This window comes from Felis catus, chromosome F1, assembly GCF_018350175.1.
Source record: "Felis catus isolate Fca126 chromosome F1, F.catus_Fca126_mat1.0, whole genome shotgun sequence".
Classification (NCBI taxonomy): Eukaryota; Metazoa; Chordata; class Mammalia; order Carnivora; family Felidae; genus Felis; species Felis catus.
Genome location: NC_058384.1, coordinates 875,997 through 900,217, shown reverse-complemented (window position 1 = coordinate 900,217; position 24,221 = coordinate 875,997). Strand labels below are relative to the sequence as shown.

The window sequence follows — 24,221 nt, the reverse complement described above, 5'->3', positions numbered from 1 at the left end:
CTTTAAGCCAGTGATTCTCAAAAGCAGTAAATAAGGAAACCAAGGACTATATTGTTTTTCACAGCTAAATATACTGAAAATCTCCAGAGTCATGTTCTTATAATTTTTAGTGTTAAAATAACATTTCTGAAATGGTAATAATACTTAGTTGGCAAAATAAAGTTAGCAATCTTATTTTCATCCCATGAGTTGTTTTTGGAAACTGTTGGGTGGTAAATGCAAAATGTCCCAGTGACTTCAGTTTGAAGAATAGCGTGTCGTAGTAGCTACTGATAGGTTAGGATCTGCGGGATCGGCGCTCTTATGGGACGACAGGTTTGCCTCACTTGTTCCTCTGTTGAACAAAGTGTCCTGTGACAGGTGCATGCCAGATGCTGGAAAACAGCAATAAATAGAGAAAACCCAGGTTTACGTTCAAGGAGCTTTTCAGTCTAATAGAGGCCGACATTAAGCAGCTATCATACAAGTAAACTCTGTGCACGGTCACAGCAGAAATGAGTGGGAGACAGGAAGTGTGGGATGCTATCTGGTCCCAGGTTGCCCGTGGTTGAGGAAGTGATTTTCAGAATAGCCTGAGGATGAGTACGGCTTAGGCAGGCTTGTTGCCCTCCGTGCTGGTGGGGCCGCAGTGGCTGCTCCTCCTTTATGACAGGAACCTGTCCTCTGCCGACTAACTGGCTCCTCCTCTGGATGCAGGGGTGAGAAGTGCCTGTAGCGTGAGCGGGAAGGACTGTCACAACCCCTGCCCTTTCCTATTAAATTGTTCTGGCTCGGGGTGTCTGGGTGACTCGGTCAGTTGAGCGTCCAACTTCAGCTCAGGTCATGCGTCGGTCTCTGTGCTGACAGCTCAGAGCCTGGAGCCTGCTTCGGATTCTGTGTCTTTCTCTCTCCGCACCTCCCCTGCTCACACTCTGTCTCTCTCTCAAAAATAAATAAACATTAAAAAAAAGTTCTTTAAGGAAAAAAAATTATTCTGGCTCAGCTCTAAGTCGGGGGTAAACATGTCTCTGCAGATTCAAGACCCTTTATTCAGAAGACGTAACGACAATTTCATGGTGACTCCTATGAAGTAAAAACAGGTGGAAGTATCTAGTCGCTGTGTTTGAATTAAACTGTAGATTTTTAAATAATGGTTTTCATCGGACCAACACAAAAGATGAAGTTCCTCAGAAAAGAGGTCATTTTAAAAATTAAATTTTGGGGCGCCTGGGTGGCGCAGTCGGTTGAGCGTCCGACTTCAGCCAGGTCACAATCTCACGGTCCGTGAGTTCGAGCCCCGCGTCGGGCTCTGGGCTGATGGCTCAGAGCCTGGAGCCTGTTTCCGATTCTGTGTCTCCCTCTCTCTCTGCCCCTCCCCCGTTCATGCTTTGTCTCTCTCTGTCCAAAAATAAATAAACGTTGAAAAAAAAAAATTTTTTTTTTAATTAAATTTTGAGGGGCACCTGGGTAGGGCTCAGTCAGTTGAGCATCTGACTTCAGCTCAGGTCATGATCTCACAGTTCGAGTTCGAACCCCATGTCGGGCTCTGTGCTGATGGTGCAGAGACTGGGATTCTCTCTCTCTCTTTCTCCCTTTCTCTGTCCACCTCCTCCCCCATGCTCTTTCTCTCTCTCTCAAAAATAAATAAACTTTAAAAAAAATTCACTTTTGAGAGAGGGACTGAATAAGGAAAAGGGAGGGGGAAGATAAATTTTCAAAATGTGGTCATTCTTTCCTGTGTTTGTCCCCAGGAACTGGACCTCCCAATTCTGAAAGTAGCTGCCACGGAGATTGTATCCGGAGTGTCTGGGGAGTCTGAGCAGAAGCTGAGAGAATTGTTTGAGCAGGCAGTGGTGAGTCAGCTAGTGACCCACGTCGGGCTGTCTGCTCGTGCGGCGTTACGACGGAGAGCCTGTCCATCCAGGGCCAGTGTCTGTTAGCCTGGTCGCCTGCCGTCCTCTTGTAAACTTGGTGATTTGTTATCCGTGATGACTAAATATTTAAAGTAGATCCACTGATACAGACTGTTGGATAACATCGTCTGTTCAGTCTGAAATCAAGTGTAACTGTAATTGGTGAGAAGTTCTGGGCTGTCACACCCAGTGGTGTTTGCTGAAAATAGATACCCTGGGGCACCTGGGTGGCTCACTAGGTTAAGCTTCAGTCGGTTAAGCTTCTGACTTCGGCTCAGGTCATGATCTCCCAGTTCATGGGTTCCAGCCCTACGTCAGGATCTCTGCTATCAGCTCAGAGCCTGCTTGGATCCTCTGCCCCTCCCCCACTAGCGTGTGTGCATGCGATCTCTCTCTCTCTCTCTCTCTCTCTCTCTCTCTCAAAAAGAAATATTTTTTAAAAATTTCTTTTATGTTATTTACTTTTGAGAGAAACAGAGAATGTGAGCGGAGAATGGGCAGAGAGAGATAGAAAGAGAATCCCAAGCAGGCTCTGCACTGTCAGCACAGAACCTGATGTGGGGCTCAAACTCATGAATCTTGAGTTCAAGACCTGAGCTGAAATCAAGAGTCAGACACCTAACCAACTGAGCCACCCAGACACCCCACAAAAATAAACAAACATTAAAAAAAAAGAAAATACATTATCCTTGTGAGATTTTCTGTCACTTTCACTTTGCACAAATTAAGTTACCAAACAACTTGTAAGTAGTATGAAAATTTTTAACATTTAGGATTATCACATTCTAAAAACAACCATAGAAATGCCAGGATAAACTCTTCTCCTTTTGCCTAATTGAACTTGTACAAAGAAAATCTTGTTAACCAGAGAAATTACGAGACTGGATTTTATCCTAATTGTAATTTATTTCTGAATTACTATTGAATTCGCTATTTAATTACTATTAAATTACTGTTAATTACTATTAAATTACTATTTAATTCACTATTAAAATGTCGGTGTTTAGGAACATCTGGGGAAGACATTTACATCCTATTAGAACTTTATCCTGAGGATACGTGATAGTTACAGGCCTGTGCTTGCCAGTCGGAGTCATGGTCTCCAGTCCTCGTGCCTCCATGCACTGACCGCCTGGTCGTGGACAGAAGAGGTTTAACCACTGTAACCCTTAGTTTCCCTGCCGGGAAGCTGGGTTAATAACATCGCTCAAGGGGTGCCTGGCTAGCACAGTCAGCTAAGCGTCCAACTCTTGATTTTGGCTCAGGTCACGAAGTCATAGGCTCATGGTCTTGGGACCGAGCTCCTCCTCGGGCTCTGCAGTGACTCCTTGAGGTTCTGTCTCTCTTAGCCCCTCTCCTGCTGGCACTTGCACTCCTCTCTCTTTCTCAAAATAGATACGCTTTAAAGAAAATAATAATGCTCAAATCTCATGGCAGTTTGGGGCGTATTAAATGGGAGGATCCTTACAAACCCTCAGTGGCCTGCCCAGCTCGTGGCAGATGCCCTGTAGATGCTGTGACATTGTGCACACTTGAGAGTCACTAGTTGTCACTGTAGTTAAAACTAAGAAAAAGTGAAAAGATCAACTTTGTCGTTATTTGCACCCAGAATACGTAAGGGTTGTTGAACGTGGCCAGTATAGAAGCTGGTAAGAAATTAGAAGAGAACTTGTATTTTAGCAATAATTGAGAAAATAGTTTTTTCCTTCTAAGTTTTTATTTAAATTCCAGTTTATGATGGCCTTTTGTGGTATTTTTATTTCCAGTCAAATGCACCCTGTGTCCTCTTTATTGATGAAATTGATGCCATTACCCCCAAAAGAGATGTTGCTTCAAAAGATATGGAACGAAGGATTGTGGCCCAGCTCCTAACCTGCATGGACGGTCAGTTTAAAAAATTACGTTCATTTTAAGATGACAAATTGTGTTTCTTTTACCAGTGTAAGTAACATGTGAGGACATGAGCCATTCAGGTAGAGTCAAGCTGAGAGTAAAAAATCCTTTTCATAAAGAATTAGATCATTAATTTTTTGGAGTGCATCTGACGGTTATTTTAATACATTTATACACAGACAGAAATATACTGATACTGTTTTGCTTCTTACAATGCTGAGATTGCACCATGCACCTTGTTATATATAACCTGTTGTTTGCATCTTTTTTGTTTATTTGTTTATTTTGAGAGAGAGAGAGAGAGAGAGAGAGAGAGAGAGCATGCAGGCGCATGAGTGGGGGAGGGGCAGACAGAGAGGGGGGAGAGAGAGAGAGAATCCCCAGCAGGTTCACGAGCCGTGAGATCATGACCTGAGCTGAAATCACGAGTTGGACACTCAACCGACTGAGCCCCCCAGGCGCCCCTGGTTGTTTGTATGTTAACAGTACATGTGGGAAATGCTGCTGTTTCAGTGCCTTTGTGTTTGCTGCTCGACTGCTGCAGGGTTCTCTTTAGGACAGAGTTCTCCTGCTGCTCGTCCTCTTGGCTGCGGGCGTTAAGACCCACATGTCTCAGCAGTGGGATCAGCTTTGCTCCCATCCCGGTCGCAGCCCCAGGGGCGTTCGGCGCGCGCAGAGCGTCATCACGTGAACGCGCGTGTGCAGCTCATGATGCTGCCTGAAGTATTAGGTGCCACCTCCCTTCCTGTACTTTCTTTTGCTTGTGCAGTGACCTCATAGCGTGAACCTCTTCCTTGAGCTTTTATGCAGTTTTCATCAAGTATGTAAGAGCCTTCCTGTGTCACTGAAACCTCCCACCTTGTGTCTCTCTTCTCACCCTGAGGTTTACCAAAGGCATAGTCGCTGTCAAGTAAACACGTTTGTATCCTGTTCCGCCCTGCACCTCACCCATAACTCCACGTCCGCCTCTGCCATCGCACTGGGGCGCATCGTGGAATGATCGTGGGGCATCCGAGGCGCATCGTGGAATGATCGTGGGGCATCCCAGCGCTGACCTCTCCAAACCTTTGTTCTTTAGTTTCCTCGTCTACAGACCTACCTGTTGCAGGTGTGGTGGGGCCTGGCCAAGGGCCACTGTGCCCTGGTGCCTGGCAGGCAGTGAGTGCCAGGTCAGCTCGGTAGTTCTCAACAGTGTTCGATGTGGCCAACCCCCTCGTCCTGGTCGTCGTTGGCACAGGTGGCTGGAGCATGACCGTTGTCTTTCTGGCGGCCCCCTGGCTCTCCGGCCCGTCCTCACCGGTCCCCTTCCATGCCTGCCTGCTTCCCCCCATCCTCTATACAGAGGTGCTCTGTAAGGTTTCCCACTCGGTCTTCTCCTTGCCTTCTGCCCATCTCCCAACCGTCTCCTGTGCAACTCTTCATGAGACACAAATTTCATCTGTAACCTCGATATCTAAGAAGCCTCCAACACCTGTTCCCGGCTGCCTGTGAGATCCGTCACAGTTTGTGTGTCCCAGGCCGGACCCTCTCCCCCCGTCGCCCCTCTGCCTTTCCCTCCCATTTCTGCACTCAGCCAACAGTACCCTCTCCCTCCTTATCGTCCACAGGAGGCCGTCGTGTCTCTCCCTTCTCCGTGCCCTCCACTGTGTCTGCAGCTGCCCTGGAATTGGGTGTTTCCTGTTTCTTCCCCACCTTCTCTCCTCTCGCCTGATGGCTGTGATCAGACCGCAATAAGCTCTTCCCTGTATTCCTCTTTACTCTGTTCAAATTACCATCAGAATTGTCTTCCTGAAACACAAACCTTATCAGAAAAACCCTTTCCTGGCTTCCCGTTGGCTAAGGGATATTCTACAAGTTTCTCGTGTCTTGGATGTCAGAGTACTTACTTAGCATCTTACTCCCTTGTTACCCATGAGGAGTGTGACCTCAGACTCCCCGCCAGCCCACCTGGGTTCAGTTGAAGGCAGTAATCCGAAGGAAGGGTACACGTGGGGCCGCGTGGTCCGTCATTCCTAGAACTGTCTAGATTGGGCCAGAGCAGCGCAGACGGTAGCACGCCCCGTCTCCATGCCACACGTCTGCTGTGAGACCGCCACTCCTCATTCCTGCCAGACTCGGCTGCTGGGCTGCTCCCACACGTGTTCGTGCCTCCGTGCTGTCGCTCACACCGTGTCGTCACGTGAATTTCGTCAACGCGTGTCCGCTTATTAGCGTCCTTCCTCATCCTTCAAGGCTTTCCCAAACGTTACCTCCTCTCTGAATCTCCCTCGGTCCTCCATCAGAATCCGTGCTCTCTTCCATCGGATTCCTGTGTTGCTTTGTTTATACCTGTTACTGTGTCACGGAATTTGTCCCGTGGCTTTCTCCGTAGGTTGTGAACTTCTTGAGGACAAAGTGTCTGTTTTCTTTACAGCTTTCGCATATTAGACAATTAGTAAATGATAGCTTTATGTCCATACTGCTGGCAAAATGTGAACTACTCTCTAGCCACTTAAACCACTTCTGTGAACGTGATCGCCCTCCGTCCCTGGGGCCTCATCCACCATTCATCCTGTGTCTGCTTCTTACTAGATCTGAATACCATGGCTGCCACCGCTCAGGTCCTAGTCATTGGAGCCACTAACCGCCCGGACTCATTAGACCCTGCTTTGAGACGTGCAGGAAGGTTCGACCGAGAAATATGCCTGGGTATCCCAGATGAAGCATCCAGGGAAAGGTACACTCTTCGTATGTCACGGGTCATCTGAACTGAATGTTTTGAAAACAAGAGGTGACAAAAACCACATAGCCTTTTTTTTTCTTTGTTCTTGTCCCAGTAACCTTGACCTGGACAGGAAAAGGCCCTCTTTAAATTAGTACTTAAGAAACTAACGTGCTCGTCAATAACAGGGCCATTGTTTCAGGCTGTTTTCCCAGTAGTGATGGTGGATGTATGTGTGTATACCCCTTGGTCTGGTCCTACTGACGGTGGCTGGGGTCATGGAGTCTGCAGATCAACGTAGGGACAGTGTGGGCAGCTGGGGAACAGAGTGTGCTCACTGGCCCACTTGTCAGTTGCACTGACCACTGACCTGCCTAAGACCACAGGTTTCCTGACAAGGCAGCTGGAGAGTTGTAAGTGAAAGCTGTCTGTGTATTTTGCAGGACCAGCCTTTCCTAGTAATGGGGGTTGAACGTCCGGAGAGCAAAGAAATCGCTGCCAGTGTCTCAATAAGCAAGGAAGGTGTGGGAGGCACCGTTGAGGCAGCGCACAGAGGTCTGATAAAGGGTTTTTCTGTAACGCCGTGTCTGTCGTGGCTTTGGGCTTAAGTTTGTGACACTAAAATTGGTGTATGTGGTTCGAGGAGTGGGTGGCATGTAGTGAGAAGAAACAGTCACAGGATGGTGACGGAGGGAAGGGGTGACAGGCAGGAGGCTTCGCGGAAGTAAATGTGGTTGTAAGGCACGTGGTGGGAGAGAAGGTTAGAGAGTGAGACAGGAGCGCATCGACCTTCCTTCTTCCCCGTATGTGATGTGCTTCAGCTTCTGATTGTTTGCAGTTCCTTCCTCGGTTACCGTGTTCGGTCCAGCTCATGTGCTCCTCGTACTGCCACACAGTCACGCCAGCCACTCAGGCTTGTTTAGTGTGTTTAACGTGCCACAACGTGATAGTTAATGTCTGAGTTGTTCCTGTTTATGCCACAAACACGTATTGAGTGTATGGCGTGTGCTGGTACGTTCTGGAAGGCGTTGTGAGGAATACGAAGAGTGACGAGTCCTTGCTTTCCAGAGGCCTGTGTCCTTTATGGAGACTTTTTCCTCCTGTTCCCACCTTCCGTAGAGAGAGGGACACGTGGGGCCCGTCTTCGCTGCTAGACAGGACCCTTCGTTCATCCACCCAGCATTCCCTCATCGACAGAGTCCTTAAAGGGCTTCTGCTGAGGGCCACGGTTTGAAAATATAAGCCTATAGAAAAGTTAAAAGAATAGTACGGTGAGTATGTGCACACCCTTCAGCTGGGGGCACCACTCACTCGCGCATCCACACCCCCTTCCAGTCTCTGCAGAAAACCTACGTATATTTGTGTGCGTGTGTGTGTGTACCTTTTTTTTTTCCAAGCCATTTGAAGACGGAGGACAACAGGATGACGCTTCAGCCATAAGTGCTTCCCGGGGTGACTGTCACTCCATTTCACACCATTTCAGGAAATTTAACACTGACGCGATAATACTAACATACGGTCTGTTCTGATTTTCCCAGTTGCCCCTAAAATGTCCATTTTAATTGCTTTCTTCTTGATTTTGTGTAGTTTTGTGTTTCATGTGTCATCCATTCTGGGATCAAACCTGCTGTTTAGTCAATATGACCCTTTAACCTTAACCTGCCTCTTCAGGGAGGAAGTGCTTTCATGACATTGACATTTCCCAGGTGCCTCATAGTTTAAACTTGCCTGACTGTCTCTTCCTGATGGGACTCAGCGTAGGCATTTTGGGCAAAATACTGCCTGGGTGGTGAGGTGTCCTCAGCGTCCTCTCAGGAGGCTCCAAGTGTTCCTTTGTGTCATTATTGGTCCTGTTAAGTCCAGTCACTTGGTTGAGAAGTTTGTCAAGCGTTTTCTCCTCTGAAGGTACCTTTTTCCTTTATTCTTAATGTAATCCGGATATTTCTGGCACCAAAGGGTGTTTATGGCCGCCTGTTGTCAGTTTGTCCAAATTCCATGCGAGACTCCGCGTGAGGTCTGTTGGCGTTCACATCGGTGTTTCACGTAGGCGGGGTGGCCTGGCTCAGTCACGGCGGCCAGCGCAGGGATTGTGTCTCAGAACGAAGGGGATGTTAGGTGTTCGCTGTGTTTAAGGCCAGGTGGGTAGAGTGGGGTCAAAGCCTGAAAGATGATAGCTCTTGAATATAATCATGAGTGAGAATTTTTTAAGTGAGTATATTTTTAAAAAATTTTTATTCTGGTAAAAATAAACACATAAAATTTACCACCATGCTAACCGTTTTTAACAGTATGGTTTAGGAATATTAATTTTTATTTACTTTGGAACAAATTTCTAGTACTTTTTCATTTTGCAATTTAATCCTGCAAAATTAACATTTGGCACAGCGGTTGGCATTTCAGTCACTTCTGAGTGATCAGAAGAACGCTGAGTACAAAAAGAAACGGGGTCTTAGGGAGGATATATCAGGCAAAGCGGACCTGGTCTGGGGGTTTCTTAAAGGATTCTCTGAGGAAGCTGAGACTTTAAGAATAATAGCAATTAACTGATAACGTGACGCTGAGAGTGTCCCTGGGAGGAGTAGCATGTGCAGAGAGGCCCTGAGGTGACTGAGCTCAGTGAGTCCGGGAACCTAGAAGAAGAACACTATGGCTGTAGAAGAGATAAAGCGTGGAAAGGCTGCCAAGGGATGCAGAAGGCAGTTCACATACAGTTGGTAAGGATTTTGGACCTCTTTGTGAGTGGTGGGAAGGAATTAAAGCAATTAATGTAAGCAAGACAGTGATGGAAACAGACTTTTTATTTGGAAAGAGATCATTGTAGCTGCAGCATGAAGAATGAAGGGAAAAAGAGCAAGAATAGGTTCTGGTGACCCCGCGATGGGGCTGTTATGATGTCTGGACGAGATGGTGATGGGCTTAAGGAGATGGGCAGTAGGTGGAGATAAGCGGAGCGGTGCCTGGTGGGAGCACACAGGTGGAGCACATCTGGAGCGATCAGTCGTTTAGCCAGTAGACCCAGTGGGTTGCATTTCTTGGCAGAAGGTACATGTGGAAGGTGGGAGCCGTGATTGAGCAGGAAGGAATAGTCCCATTTCTATCTGTTTTTGTTTTTTGAGAGAGAGAGGGTGCAGATGAGCGAGGGGCCAGGAGAGAGGGAATCTCACAAGGGGCAGAGAGAGAGAGAGAGAGAGAGAGAGAAGCAGGGCTCACCCAGGGCAGGGCCTGTGCTCACGAACCGTGAGATCATGACCTGAGCCGAAGTCCAAAGCTTAACCAACTGAGCCACCTGGGCGCCCCTCAGGTTTCTGGTTTGAGCCTCTGTGCTGCTGGTTTTCTCTGAGGGGACCTGGGAGGGACGGAGGAAGTAGCGGCGGGTGCCCCACGTCCCTCTGCCTTTTCCCAGATTCCTAACTCATCCTAGCTTTTGTTTGGTTGCCTGTAACAAAGTAATGATAGTAACGTGCCTTGTTTTATCTTTACGATGGGAACAGTACCCCCGCTTTAAAAGGCTTCTCGTAAGGATTGCATCAATACACCCAGCACAGCTTCTGACTCGTAGAGATGTTAAGGTTGCTCTTGGTGTTTTCCTGGACTTTGAAAGTATCTTGTTACGGAATGTTCCAGCGTACACAAAAGAAGTCTGATACAATTCTTCTAGTTTCTGTTACTGCAGAACAAGCCACTGCAAAATTTAGTGGCTTTCAGCAACAGTCATTTTATTGTCTCTCACAAGCCCTGTGGGTAGAGAATTTAGAAAGGCCTCAGCTGGTAGGTTCTGTGCCCAGCCCGGCTCCCGTGTGGTTGTAGAGGTGGCAGCTGGAGCCTGGAGCAGCCAGGCTGTGCGCGTCTGCACACCTGCCTGTCTCACCTGGCTCGGCTGCGTCTCCCCATGCCTGTTCCCCTCCTCCCCTCTCCGTGTGGCTCCCTTCACGGGACAGTTTGGGCTTCTCAGAGCTGGGCGGTCTCATAGCATCTGTCCCGCTGCTCTGTGCTGTTGACCAGCCGCTGAGGTCAGCCCAGACTCCAGAAGAGGAGAGCCGAGAACGTACAGACATGCCTTTCAAACCCTCACGATGGTGAAGCCCGGGTCTTATGACCCAGCCACAAACAATCCTCACCGTTTCAGTCCTGTTCTGTCTGTCCCCCATGCTTTTTCCTGGAGTGTCTAAAGCAAAATTCGGGCGCCATATTGTTTCCACAATAATACTTCAGAATCTAACGGGTGAAGACTTTTTATTTAACCTACATGCTCACTAATAATTCTTTGATACATCCGATGTCCGAACCACATCCATAAGTTTGCGGTATAAAACCATTATGGATTTTCAGTATAACCACATGTAGCGTGTTCCTGTCTCATCTGCACAGGGATTGTTCGCTGCCGGCCCAAGTCACATGTTAGGATCACACATCCTTTCTTTACCTTTGTAACTTTTCTGGAATCCACGATTGCTACGTTTTTGTCATTTACTAACCTTCTTGCAACTTTTTTCACATTCTGTGTTTCCTCCAAGTGCCTGTGCGCGGGTGTGGGTCTGTCCCTTACCTTTTGTGACGGTGAGAGGCAGTAGGAAATAGCGGATGTGAAGTCGAACAGCGGTGTCTGGTGTGAATTCTGTTGTCTCCTGTTGCTGTTGTCCTCCAATGGGAGTCCTCGTCTGAGGTTCTGTTCTAACAGCACGGCTGATAGGACATCTGCAATGTAAGCTGTTTTGTTGAAGCTTGGCCCCCCTGTAAAGCAGATGACCAGCTAACTTTTTACTTAGAAACCTCCAAGGGTCAATTTCTGAAGATGCGTTTTGTTGAGTCGATTCAGATCTTTCAGGAGAAGGTGTTGAGACCGTACCATGGGCTGTGGGTCTAGCTGCCGGTCTTCAACACAGGCAGGTCGGAAGGATGCTGAGGAACTGTACACCCTGTTTTCCTGGTGGAGCGCGTGCCCAGATCTTCCCTCTCCTGCTGGCAGGCGGCGTGGGGAGGATGTGGCGTCTTAGCATGTCTCACACACGACTCCTAGCACTTGGGTTTTGGGCTCTGCTGTGGCCCCAGTTTCCATGGTCCAGCACGTTGAGGCCTCCCGTTCCTGGTCTTTGGAGTTCGCCAGACAGATACACTTCCTTCTCGTTAGCGCACCTCTCTGAAAAAGGTTGATTCTGACTTTGTGCCCTCTCTTGGACATTTACTATTCTCTACTTCTGTTCTTGATAAACGTGGTTGGAGAGTACAGGCAGTCAGATATCCCTTGGCCTGTGCTTGCATGGATGAATGATTGACTAAACAGGTGAGAAGAGGCAAGTCTCTGGTGCAGAAGAATTCCAAATAATGTGTGTGGACGCACCGCCCTGAAGGAGGTGGACTCCCACTGCCTACCCCTAAAATGCGAGCTGGGCACGTTGACTTATTTGCAGAGTGCGGTACGGAAAAGGGCAAAGGATTACAACCCCAGGGTGGAAACCCTTCCAGACACGGCGTAAGGCCTGGTGGTCAGCGTTCGCATCCCGGTGGTGAGGGGGCCGACAGTGTGTACCCTTGATGGGACCAGTGGGGACCATGCTTCACCTCTGTCGTCTTCTTCCCCCAAATACATTGACTTAGTCTAATCACCATAAAAATATCAGACTAGTCCCCCATTGAGGGGTGATCTACAAAGTTCTGGGTCACTAATTCTCAAAACTGTCCTAATAGGAGAGGGGTATTGTGGTACATAGAACTCCCTGTACTGTCTTTGCATTAATTCTGTAAATCTAAAACTTCCAAAATAAAAGGTGTATTTTTTAAAGAATTTATTAAAACTCATCCTATTTATAGCCAAATATAGCATTAATCTGGATCATTTATTCTGGGAACCCTTAACAGAATCTTTTTAAGGATTTACCGACCTTAGAGCATCAGCTAGAGCTGACACAGAGCCCCGTGTTGAGAGGCCTTTCTCTTCTTTGCTAGGAAGATGTGTAAACCTCAGAACCCCCCAAACACCTGTTCTTTCAGTATCTGAGCAGCATAAGTACCTCTCCCTGTGTAATTTTTTTTTTAACATTTATTTACTTTTGAGACAGAGACAGAGCATGAGCAGGGGAGGGGCAGAGAGAGAGGGGGAGACAGAATCCGAAGCAGGCTCCAGGCTCTGAGCTGTCAGCACAGAGCCCGACGTGGGGCTCAAACCCACAGACCATGAGATCATGACCTGAGCGGAAGTCGGACGCTCAACCGACCGAGCCACCCAGGCGCCCCTACCTCTCTGTATAGAGCAGCACTCAAGCCTGTAGCCTAAGCCCAGTGCTGACAGCTGGTTAAAGTCCTTGTAAGAATACAGGTGGATCATGGGGCGCCTGGGTGGCTCAGTCGGTAAGCGTCTGACTTCAGCGCAGGTCATGATCTCGCGGTTTGTGGGTTCGAGCCCCACATCGGGCTCTGTGCTGACAGTTCGGAGCCTGGAGCCTGCTTCAGATTCTGTCTCCCTGTCTCTCTGCTCCTCCCCCACTCACGCTCCGTCTCTCTCTCTCAAAAATAAACATTGATAAATAAATAAATAAATAAATAAATAAATAAATAAATAAATAAATGCAGATCCTTGTATTGCAAGTTTCCTGCAGTTCCCTCCCAGAACGGGGGCGGGGGTGGGGGTGTCCAGGCAGCCTCCTAGTTACGTTCACTGTGGAGTTTGTGCCTCTTGGTGTTTTTTTTTTCCGGCTGAACCATGGTTGCTGAACCATCTACCATCTTGAAACTAGAGCTCTCTTACTGGTTATTTTCTCCTCCTCTGGAGTTCCCAGAGTACGATGAATGGAAGTGTCCACACTTTTTCAGAAATACAAGTTGTAACTGGGAAACGGGTGACACTTTGTGTGAGCTATTTTTCATAACATTGGAAGTTGCTTAGTATCCTTGTACAATGCAGTGAATAAGGTCTGAGTCTTCAGGAAATGGTTCTGTCATGGAGCCTTTTGTGGGTTGCTGGTGTGTAAAGTACCTGAGTAATTTTTCATTGGTCGGTAATGTTCACCTGCTTCCCTCCAGTTCACTGACATGATCTCAGATGACTTTTCTGTAACTCACTGTCCATTGGCTCGACACTTGAAAATACTCCTCTCTGCCACAAATTTGATAATTGCAAAACGTATTTCCTTGTCTGAGTTAATTTGGAATATCACAGTGTGTGAATGGTAATAATAACAAACCCTTCGGCCCTCGCCATAGGTCGGCCACTGTTCTGAAGGCCTTGTGTGTGTGTGTGTGTGTGTGTGTGTGTGTGTGTGTGTGTGTGTGTTCACCCTGCGCAGAGAGCTCCTGTAGCTCGCGCGTGAGGAAACTGAGGCGCGCAAGGACAGTCACTGTGTGGTAGAGCTGGCTTCAGAGCCTCCGCCGTAACCATTGTTCCCACTTTCACACTTTCTTCACTGGGTCTTACACAGATTGTTAAGGGACTCCTTCATAATAATGACCTGGATGGAGGCCCACGGGTCACTGGCCCGTGCCACGTTGTGGTTCAGGCGAGTGGACTTCTGCATACGCACGATCCCGTGAAGTTGGAGAAGTAACCGTCCTAATATAACATTGGATGCAAGGGGTGTATCACTACAGCTTTTTGTGATGGGTGGAATTCATGGTTTACTCGGAGTCTGGTGGCTTTTATTTCCGGCAGGTGTCCATTTCATCTTTTCTAAAAGCAGAATTGACCTCAGATGTGTTCGGTGACTTGTTTTTTCTGGTGGGTAAGGAGGCTGAAGTTCTTCCCTGTTCTTCCTACAGAATACTTCGAACTTTGTGCAGAAAACTAAGACTTCCGGAAACTTTTCATTTCCACCACTTGGCACACCTCACTCCAGGCTTTGTTGGCGCTGACCTGATGGCGCTCTGCCGAGAGGCAGCCATGTGTGCGGTCAGTAGGGTCCTGATGAAGCTGCCCGAGCCGCGGGCCGACCCTGAGATGGAAGCTTTGCTCTCCAGAGGAGGCCGGGAAAACGGGATCGGAACGAAGCCTGCTTCCGAAGCACAGGAGCTTTCCCCGCAGGTGCCGAACCTGTCCTTCGTGTCGGCCGCCCAGCAAGCGTCGGTATGGTTGAGGTTTATGATTTATGTTTTATTAGCATTTTATCCACAGACTAATTATCAGTTACAACCAGAATGTCTGTAGCTTCAAAAGTACAAATTGTTTTACTTTTTTAGCTGATCCTGAATAAATTCCTTTTACTGTATCGATTATGAGGCTCTAGACCAGGGGTTGGCAGGCTGTGGCCTCCCCGCCGCCTGCCTATCTTGTAAACTGAAGTCATAGCCGCACTCCTGTATTTACGTGTGGCCTCCCTGCCGCCACACGTCATAGCGGTGCCCCCACAGGGGTCCCTGGCGTGAGACTGTGCGGCCCACAGGCCTGCGGTGCACACCCTCCAGACCTGGCCAGAGAGAGCTGGTCGGCTGCTGTGGGAGCGCCGGGCACTCGGTTGTATTCCCTGGTCACCTTCTGGTCGGGTGCGCCAGGACGGTCCTCTGGCGCCCTGTGTCCATGAGCCGGCGCCGTGCGGCTCTGGAGGACAGTACGTGCGTGAGGGGGACTCGTGTGTCCAAGATCAACGCTGCAGCTGTGAGCTCTAGGAGTTCATACTTTGTGTGCGGGCTTCATACGGCCCTGCCATCGAAGGAACGAAGCGTAAGCGACCATGGCCTGCCCGGGCCACACAGCTGCTTCCCAGAGCAGGTCCCAGTCCGTGGTTGTCAGATGTCTTTTTCCTCCTCACTTGGAGCCACGGTCCATCTGTTGAAAAGAATAGTAAGCGTATTCCTGATACGAGACACACAGAAGTTAGGACTTGACAGACTGACTCCAGGTTACTTTCCTCCCACCTTTATAGTCTCCTCAGAACAAGGAGTCTGATTGCCTCCGAAGCTCAAGGCTCCACGTAGTGCCCTTCGAGGAACCTTGTTTTGAATTCTACTGCCACCAGAGTAACTTTGTTTGAATTTCATCAAGATTCAGCTGCTTCGTGATTATTTGTAAATGAAAACTGGAAGAAATAGTTGCAGAAATGACGGTTACCAGCTGCCCGTGTTTGCCACAGCTGGCCCTTGTTAGCACACAGACGTCCTTGTCCCGTATTTGGTTCTAGTCCGTGGACCTTTCCTCGGCCAAATCTTCATCTACACAGAGTAAAAGAAATGGCTTCTGTCAGTGGAGAAAATTGTGAAAATCCACAGTAGTTCATTATAGCTTAAAGAAATATTGCAGTAATAATTTTTAAAAGCACAAAAATAAGTTTTCCAACAAATATGCAGTTTTTCACTTTTCCCTTCGATCGCTCCCTTTAAGGATGAATTGCAAAGGCTGCTGGCGTTGCTGCGAAACCAGGACCCCCTCTCAGAGGAGCGGCTGCAAGGGCTGCGCATTGAACTGAATGACTTCATTGTTGCTCTGTCCTCCGTCCAGCCCTCGGCCAAAAGGGAGGGCTTTGTCACTGTCCCCAATGTGACTTGGGCAGACATCGGTGCCCTGGAAGATGTCAGAGAGGAGCTCACCATGGCCATCCTGGTAGGTGTGTCCGCCGTGGAACGGCGCTGGCCCGTGTGACAGGTGCAGGTGGGCTGGACTGTACGTTTTCTCTCATGTGTTCTGTACTGTCGTTCAGCCTCCAGCAACCTGTTTTGTTCTTTCGAAGTCTGTTTTAGGCTCATTCTGTGGTTGTGCTTGGATTCTGTGGCAGTGAATTAAAAAAAAAAAAGTTGGGTTTTAACCAAGAGCCGACCATTTGAGAAATAATCTCTCACCTCGCTCCCGCTCCTGTGGGTCAGAGAAGTTTCATAAAAGTCTGGGTCAATTTTCGTTCGCTCTTACTTTTCCGCTTTACTGATCTTTAATGAGGAACGATCTGCATAGAGGTGTGTAGCTGCTGGGAGAGGAGCAGGTGCAGGGGCTGGGCGTGCCTGGCTCCTGACCACGGACAGCACAGCCTCTCCTCCGTCTCTAGGACACCTTCTGAAAGCTTCGTAGCCTGGAAGTTTGGGTAGTTTTTTTTAAAAACCTTGATTTTAAGATGCTGAAGGTATTGTGTCTTTATGTTTGAAGTGCTTTCAGAACTTACGTTTAGGTGTGATTTCCTCATGAGCAGGGACTTGATTTATCACCACGTACCCCGTGCTTGGCGCGGAGGTAAGCGCCCTGCCGGCACTGTGCTTACCTCTGGACCCCGTGGTCACGGTGGCAGCTTGCATCTGGAGAGGACGTGGACGCGCAGTGTGAGTGGACATCCGTAATGGATCAACCTTGGCGTTGTTTTTTACAGGCACCGGTACGTAACCCCGATCAGTTCAGAGCCCTCGGATTGGTGACCCCAGCTGGAGTCCTCCTGGCGGGCCCGCCCGGCTGCGGGAAAACGCTGCTGGCCAAGGTGCGCTGAGTGCAGCTGCGGGTTTTCTCCCCTGCTGTCTCGTCGGGTCCTGGGAATTTAGCCTGCGCGTTAGAGCGGGCTAGTTTTACATAATTTCTCTCACAAGGTCATTTTAGTAAGACTGACAGTTTTCAGGAATGTGTCCCGCTTTTATTTTAATTACAGAAGGTACATCATTGGACATTTGTGAAGTGAAAACATTTTTTAATTTTTATTTAATGTTTATTTATGAGAGAGAGAGAGAGAGAGAGAGTGCAAACAGGGGAGGGGCAGAGAGGGAGGGAGACACAGAATCCCAAGCAGGATCCAGGCTCTGAGCTATCGGCACAGACCTGACTCGGGGCTCAAACCCACAAACCGCGAGATCGTGACCTGAGCCGAAGTCAGACACTTAACCGACTGAACCACCCAGACACCCCCATGAAAGAAAAAGTTTTTTACATGAGCCATGGCTCCATCAATTTTAATATAGCAAGTATCGTATTCCCTGTAACTGTGGCTTTTTAACGAGTACTATCGCATAGTTGTAGTAGCTGACCTTGTTTCCTGCTTTGCTGTAGTTATTTATAACCTAAGTGTTTTCTTCACTGTTCCCTACAATTGTTATTTTAAAAAATTGTTTTTTTGGGTCACCTGGGTGGCTCAGTTGGTTGAGTGTCTGACTCTTGGGTTTAGCTCAGGTCATGATCTCACAGCTTTGTGAGATCGAGCCCCACATCAGGCTCTGCACTGTCAATGCAGAGCCTGCTTGGGATTCTGTCTCTCCCCTTCCTGGGTTGTCTCTCAAAATACGTAAACTTTAAAAGAAAGAAAGTGAAAGCCAACAAGTATAGTTTTTAAAGCCCACTGGTAATTTTTAAAATGCCACTTAAGCATAAGAAACCATTTTTGCCTCCCAGACCGTCAAAGGTTAAAAGCAGTGTTAATGGCTGTCACTCCTTCAGTGTGTGCAGGATAGACACTCAGGCGACAGGATAGAATCCGCACAGACGGTCTAGAAGGCACTTTGGTAAGGAAGCAGATGTGATCTGGTAATGGGTCATTTTGATCAAGTGGAACAGGTCGAAAGCTTTAAAAACATTCCTTTTATTGAAAAATTACTTAGAAGTGCATTCTAATAAAATGACTGGTTGAGGTACAAAAATTTAAGTACAGGACTATTCAATGTAGTGTTGTTTCAGTGGGGGTCATTTCCGTAAAGTATAGAATACCTTTACGATAGAATTCTACACAGACATTGAAAATACAGACGTGTGCATATATTGGTATGGGAAGATGTTTAATATTACTGTGTGAGAAAAGCACTTTTAAAAAGCTCGTATTTGTCAGAATTCATGTAAAAGTTATGGTACACGTTATCTTGACATCCGCGTCACGGAAGAACATCGAGAAGAGCTGACAACAAAATGAAGCAGTGGCTCGTAGTAGGTGGAGGAGAGAGGATTGTAAATAATGTGTCTCCCTTTTGCTTCAACAATTTTCTAAAAGTTTGTTTTGAGAGAGAGCGTGAATGGGGGAGGGGCAGAAAGAGAGGGGGAGAGAGAGAATCCTAAGCAGGCTCCGTGCCACCAATGCTGAGCCCGTCATGGGGCTTGATCCCACGAATTGTAAGATCACGACCTGAGCCGAAATCAAGAGTCAGCGCTCAACCGACCGAGCCCCCCAGGCGCCCCGTGTTAGCTGTCATTTTCTTTTTTTTTTTTTTTTTTTAATTTTTTTTACGTTTACTTATTTTTGAGACAGAGAAACAGAGCATGAACGGGGGAGGGGCAGAGAGAGAGGGAGACACAGAATCGGAAGTAGGCTCCAGGCTCTGAGCCATCAGCCCAGAGCCCGACGTGGGGCTCGAACTCACGGACCGCGAGATTGTGACCCGGGCTGAAGTCGGACGCTCAACCGACTGAGCCACCCAGGCACCCGTTAGCTGTCATTTTCAATGTCTGTATGATGTTCCACCTATAACTTACTTAGCCTTTGTCAACTTTTTAAATTATTTGAATTACTCTTAAGTTAGGAAATTAAAAGTAAGGACTTTTTAGGAAGTACTACAGCAGCCAAATAATTTGTGAGTGCTCCGTAAATAATCAGATACCCACAGTGCCATTTGCTCACGTATGTATTCGTGTGCACGTGTGTAATACATGAAGTTTTCCTAACTTATTTGTACTGATATTACTGAGTTTCCTTGCTTAACGCTTCCAGTACTCTTGCGAGGCATTGCTGTGAGGGGGGTGGGAACACTGGCAGAGGTAGTTCTCCATTTTCTTGACAGCAGTTTGGGAAGAATGTAGCCCGAAAGAAGGTCCTGCACACGAACATGTCAGTTCACCAGGTGGACGCAGTTCCCTGGCCCGGGTGCCTTGTATCGTTTGTTTTTTAATGAGTTACATTTGCCTTTGAGTAGCCCTATTCCTGGCAGAAAGGAGACAGGTTATTTGAAATCCATGGATATTGTTAGATCCCAGAGCAGATGATCCTCCTGTCCCTGCTCCTGCCTCCCCTCACTGTCAGCAGTTTGGCCCCTGTCTGTGCAGTCAGCTTTCTGGCACCTTGTTCGTCCGGAGCAGGGAGTCTTACCCGGGACTCCACCGGTGGGCCTCAAGCCCACTGGATGCGGGCTGTGTTTTTTCCAGGGAGAGGGCTCACCACTTTCTTCAGATGCTCCAAGAGGTTCATGCCTGGAAGAACAGAATAGTAGAAATAGTAGAAAATGCCCTCGAATGGCAGAAGCGAGATGTTACCTTGGGAAAGTTGTGGATCCGCGTGCTGGACAGAACCTGGTTAGAAGATCAGGGTTTGGGCTGGTCTTCCTGCTCTGGTTCACTCCCCATCGCAGTGAGTTTCCTAAGCGCGAGGACACAGGACGTCCGTGAGCAGCAGAAAGTGCAGGTGTGTGATTCCTGGAGCCAGCATGCCGTGGGTTGGTGACTAATAAACGTCGTCTGTCACCTGGGACGCTGGCGCAGATGCAGGCAGCTGCTGACGCCGCAGGTGAGGCTCATGGCGACGTCCGGGAAGGGGAAGAAAACGTACGGTAGGGTCACCGTGTCCCACGTAGGAGACGGGGAAGATCTCCGGCAATTTCAGGAAATGCCGGCGGTCACGGTGGTTAAATCTCACTTACGTGACACGTGGAAGCCTGGAAGCTGATGCGGAGGAGTCAGACTTGAGTCGATGTGCCCTGACTCTCCGTCACGCGCGGTGTCGGGTGGCCAGAGGAGGAAGCTGAGCGGTGCGGGCAGCCCACACCCGTCCCTCTGCCAGCGGTGGCCGCGGTGCTTGGCGCCAGCCGCGTAGCGGCCTTGACCGCCTGTTTGGCCCTGAAGCGGGGAGGGACCCCGAGAAAGCCAGTGGCCGGACTGAGGGGAACTGTCGTGTCCCAGACTACAGGCTGGTGAGCTGTGGTAAATATTTCAAGTTGTACTCGGCGATAAAGGCGAGTCCTAGGGAGACGATGTGATTGGTGTTCTTACAAGGGGACTCTGGTGAGTGGTAGAGGAGAGCGAGAGTGGAAGGGGACCGGTGAGGGTCGTCTCGTCCAGTCTCGGTTTGGTTTCTTTGCACATCCAGGTGGTCTGCGTGAGGGGTGGGTGGCAGAGGAGCAGAAAGCGTGGCGCGGACATTTTGGCCTCAGGCTGACGGGACTTGGAGACGGATTGGATGATGTGACAAGGGTCAAGGGGGCCACCAGGGTCTGGGGCTAAAAGCTGTCGGAGTTGGGGACGTGGGGTGTGGAGGGAGCTGGGACAGATCCAGGCGCCCTGCTTTGGAAATGACGGATTTGAGAAATCAAGTCTGGAAGGAGATGCCGAGCTTCCTGTCGGGTGTGGCTCTGGAGCTCCGAGGCCAGGCTCCGGGGAGAGAAGGGACTCTGTTCCCTGATCCTTGGTGACTTATTCACATTTCTTCTCGGCACTCAGGTGACCTCTCTCGGGTTCTTTTACACGTACGACCGTGTTGGCTTTGAGCCGTGCAGTTTAATCGTTACTAAAAGTAACCTGTAAGCGCTGACCCATGGCCAAGACTAATACTGAGGTTTTTGAATTTTGGTTTATGAGTGAACGATTGCTTTCATTGGGCAAGGCACGCTTTGCTGCTCAGACTGGGATTTCACTGGAACTGCAAGCCGGGCTACAGACGTGTGTGTGTAAGCGTGTTTGTGTGAGCAACACCTTCACCCAGATGGTCCACATCACCCTGTCTGGTTTCTCGTCTGAGTGATTCTTAGAAAGTTGTAGATGTTTCTTTGATTTTTCTTTTAACCCATTTCTCCTTTTCCTTTTCATCTCCTTCCTCTGATGAGAGAAACAGTATAAACTGCAAAAAGTCCTGTGTTGTCACAAATTACTGTTTACTGTAAATTTTTCTGAATTGTATCTTGGTTTTTTTCTCACTAGGCGGTTGCAAATGAGTCCGGACTGAACTTTATATCTGTCAAGGGCCCCGAATTGCTAAATATGGTAAGTTGTGGCATTAGCCTTGGTCGTAGATGAGAAGTAACGGCTGCTCCAGTTACGAGCAGAGCGTCCCTGCGTCCTGGAAACACGGGACGTTTTGGTGAAGTCTCCAGCGCAGGAGTGAAGACATTGCTTTGCTCTGTTGTACGAAGTGTGTTAAGTGCTCTCTTAACTAAGTCTCTTCAGCTCTGAGCCTCCATTTTCCCTCCTACAAAATGGAAATAATCAAAAAGTTCACATTTTAGGGGCTCCTGGATGGCTCATTCAGTCAAGCATCTGACTTCGGCTCAGGTTATGATCTCACGGTTTGTGGGTTTGAGCCCCGAGTCAGGCTCTGTGCTGACAGTGTGGAGCCTGCTTCTCTCTCTGCCCTGCCTGCCCGCCCCCCAACCCCCCAAATAAACTTTTTTTAAAAGTTGGCATTTTATTTTACTTTAAAAAATTTTTTAAAGATCATTTATTTATTTTGAGAGAGAGCGCAGGGAGGGGCAGAGAGAGAATCTTGACAGGATTCGCACTATCACAGTGTGGGCCTTGAACTCATGAACCACAAGATCATGACCTGAGCCAAAATCGAGTCAGTTGATTAACTGACTCAGCCACCCAGGTGACATTTTAAAGTGTGTACTCTGAAAAATAAAATAAATAAATAAAGCGTATACTCTGTGCCGTGTATTCGTCAAGCACTCTACATATACAGCCGACCCTTGAACAACGCGGGCTTGAGCTGCGCAGGCCCACCTATGTACGGAGACTTCTCAATAAGTACAGTCCTGTAAGGGTATTTTCCTTATGATTTTCCTACTGATATTTCCTTCTCTTTAGCCGACCTGATGGTAAGAATTCACAGTTTGATACATAGAACACACAGCCGACAAAAGTCAGTTGACTTCATGTCGTAAGGCTTCCCAAGGTCAACAGCAGGCTATCACAAGTTGAGTTTTAGGGGAGTAAAAAGTTACACGTGGATCTTCAACAGCAGGGTGGGTGGTCAGCCCCCAACCCCTGCCTTGTTCACGGTGACAGTCCTGTGAGATGCGGGTTATTGTTTCCTCTGATTCCTGATTTGCTAACGAGGAAACTCAAGTCTGGAGGTGTCACACACCTTGGCCAAAGTCCAGTGGCCCTGGGGGAGGAGAGCTGAGGTTTGAGCCTGGGCTACGTGACTCCCAGCGTGCTTGCCTCATCCTGGTGTCCGGTAGCTCACACGACTTGTCTCAAAAAGTAAGAGTACTCTGGGGGGAGATGCTACAATACTATACAGTAACTCCTCTCTGCGTTCAGTTTATACGATATCTCAGATTTTAGAGATTTTGAATATTGTATTATCCCTTCGTCCTTATGAGAAGTAAAAACACCGTTCCGTTCTGCAATGCGTTCAGACAAAGAAGTAAAAGTGGTATTGTTTGGGGGCTCCTGGCTGAATCAGTCAGTAGAAAATGTGACTCATCTCAAGGTTGTGAGTTCGAGCCCCACGTTGAGTGCGGAACATACTTAAAAAAAAAAAAAAAGTATTGTTTGTTTCAAAAGGCTTTTTCAATGTATCCGCCTTACCAGTTTGTATGTGTTCCTATTGTATGTGTTACTTTCCTCCTAAAGTAAGGATTTGTACTTAAGCATTTCCTGTGCGCTTTCTACTTATGTCTTTAGTTTCCTTGTGCTTCTTTTGCCTTCCTGGCAGAGGAGGTGTTAGAAAGGAACCTTGAAGGGAGAGGATCGTTGCGGGTGGAAGCCGGGAAGGACAGTTCTGCCTGGCAGTGAGGGGCCGTCGTCCCCAGCCAGAGCTGGGTGTTGTCTCCGGAATACCAGAGCCGACAGAGGCTGTAAGCAAGGGCACAACCTTGCTTCACATTCTGAGGATCCGTTCCAGGCACGTGAGAAATTAGGAAGAGTAACGTATCTATCACCCAGCAAAGCCCCTGCAGATCTTCCCTAACCATGTCCCCTGTTCTCTCTCCCACAGAATTTACCGTAATCCTGAATTTGGTCTTTGTTCTGTGTACTTTCTGCTTTTACTACATATGTATATTTATCCCTAAACGACATGTAGTATTACTGTCCGTGTTTCAAAAATGTTTAATGAGGCAGTTGGAAATTTGAACACTCACTGGATACTCGATGTTAAGACAGTAATTTTTAAGGGACCGGTGAAGCAGGGGACGGGAGCACACTTACCCAGAGGAGCACAGACTAACTTGTGGAAGTATGTGGTCACGAGACCTCGAGCAGTCTGGACACCAGCAGGGTGTCTGAGAACCGACTCAGTTCAGCTCAGTTCTGATGCTACCAGGACACGACATCCGATTCCACAGGCTGAGGCCTCGGTCCTACAGGAGTGTCCCCCACCCTCCATGGCACACACCAGTCACAGGCCCCAGGCTGTCACCTGTGCTTCTGACACACCGACTACAGATTAGAGGCTCCAACCAACTCCTCCTCAGTTTTGATTAATTTGCCAGAGCCGCTGGCAGAACTCCCAGAAACACTTGTGTTTACCAGGTTGTTGAAGGACATGATAAAGAAGAAGAATCAAGAACAAAATGAAGAGGTACATAGGGCACAGTCCCAACCTGGAGTCTCATGGGCCTTGGGGCCTGGCTCCATGGTTTCCCAGGTCTGAAGGACCAAAAACTGCCCTTGAGTTTCTGTGGAGCCATGATTGGCTGAGTCATTGACCTTTGTCTATTCAGTCTCCGGCCCCCTCCCCTGCCTGGAGGTGTGGGGGGGGGGTGTGGGGGGAGACACTGAAAGTTCCACCCTGTAACCATGGGGTTGGCCCTCCTGGCAGCCAGCCCCGCCCTCTAGTGGAGTCCATATTAACAAGACCTCCACTCGCTTTTGTGGCTCTGACAGTTTTCAGAAACTTTGGGGGAAAACCAGGTATGTCAGAGAAGTACAT

The 24,221-nt window shown here is 48.4% G+C and overlaps 1 protein-coding gene across 5 annotated transcripts in view; it reads left to right on the top strand.

Moving 5' to 3' along the window:
* The window catches only part of NVL (nuclear VCP like), a 91,734-nt gene that overhangs the window by 16,216 nt on the left and 51,297 nt on the right, over window positions 1–24,221 (top strand). For all 5 annotated transcript variants that reach the window (XM_006942593.5, XM_006942592.5, XM_019821430.2 and 2 more), the window contains 7 exons: window positions 1,731–1,832; window positions 3,659–3,776; window positions 6,357–6,501; window positions 14,236–14,539; window positions 15,791–16,009; window positions 16,761–16,865; window positions 21,263–21,325. In XM_006942593.5, the coding sequence (XP_006942655.2) occupies window positions 1,731–1,832; window positions 3,659–3,776; window positions 6,357–6,501; window positions 14,236–14,539; window positions 15,791–16,009; window positions 16,761–16,865; window positions 21,263–21,325 (1,056 nt within the window). The remainder of the gene's footprint in view (window positions 1–1,730; window positions 1,833–3,658; window positions 3,777–6,356; window positions 6,502–14,235; window positions 14,540–15,790; window positions 16,010–16,760; window positions 16,866–21,262; window positions 21,326–24,221) is intronic.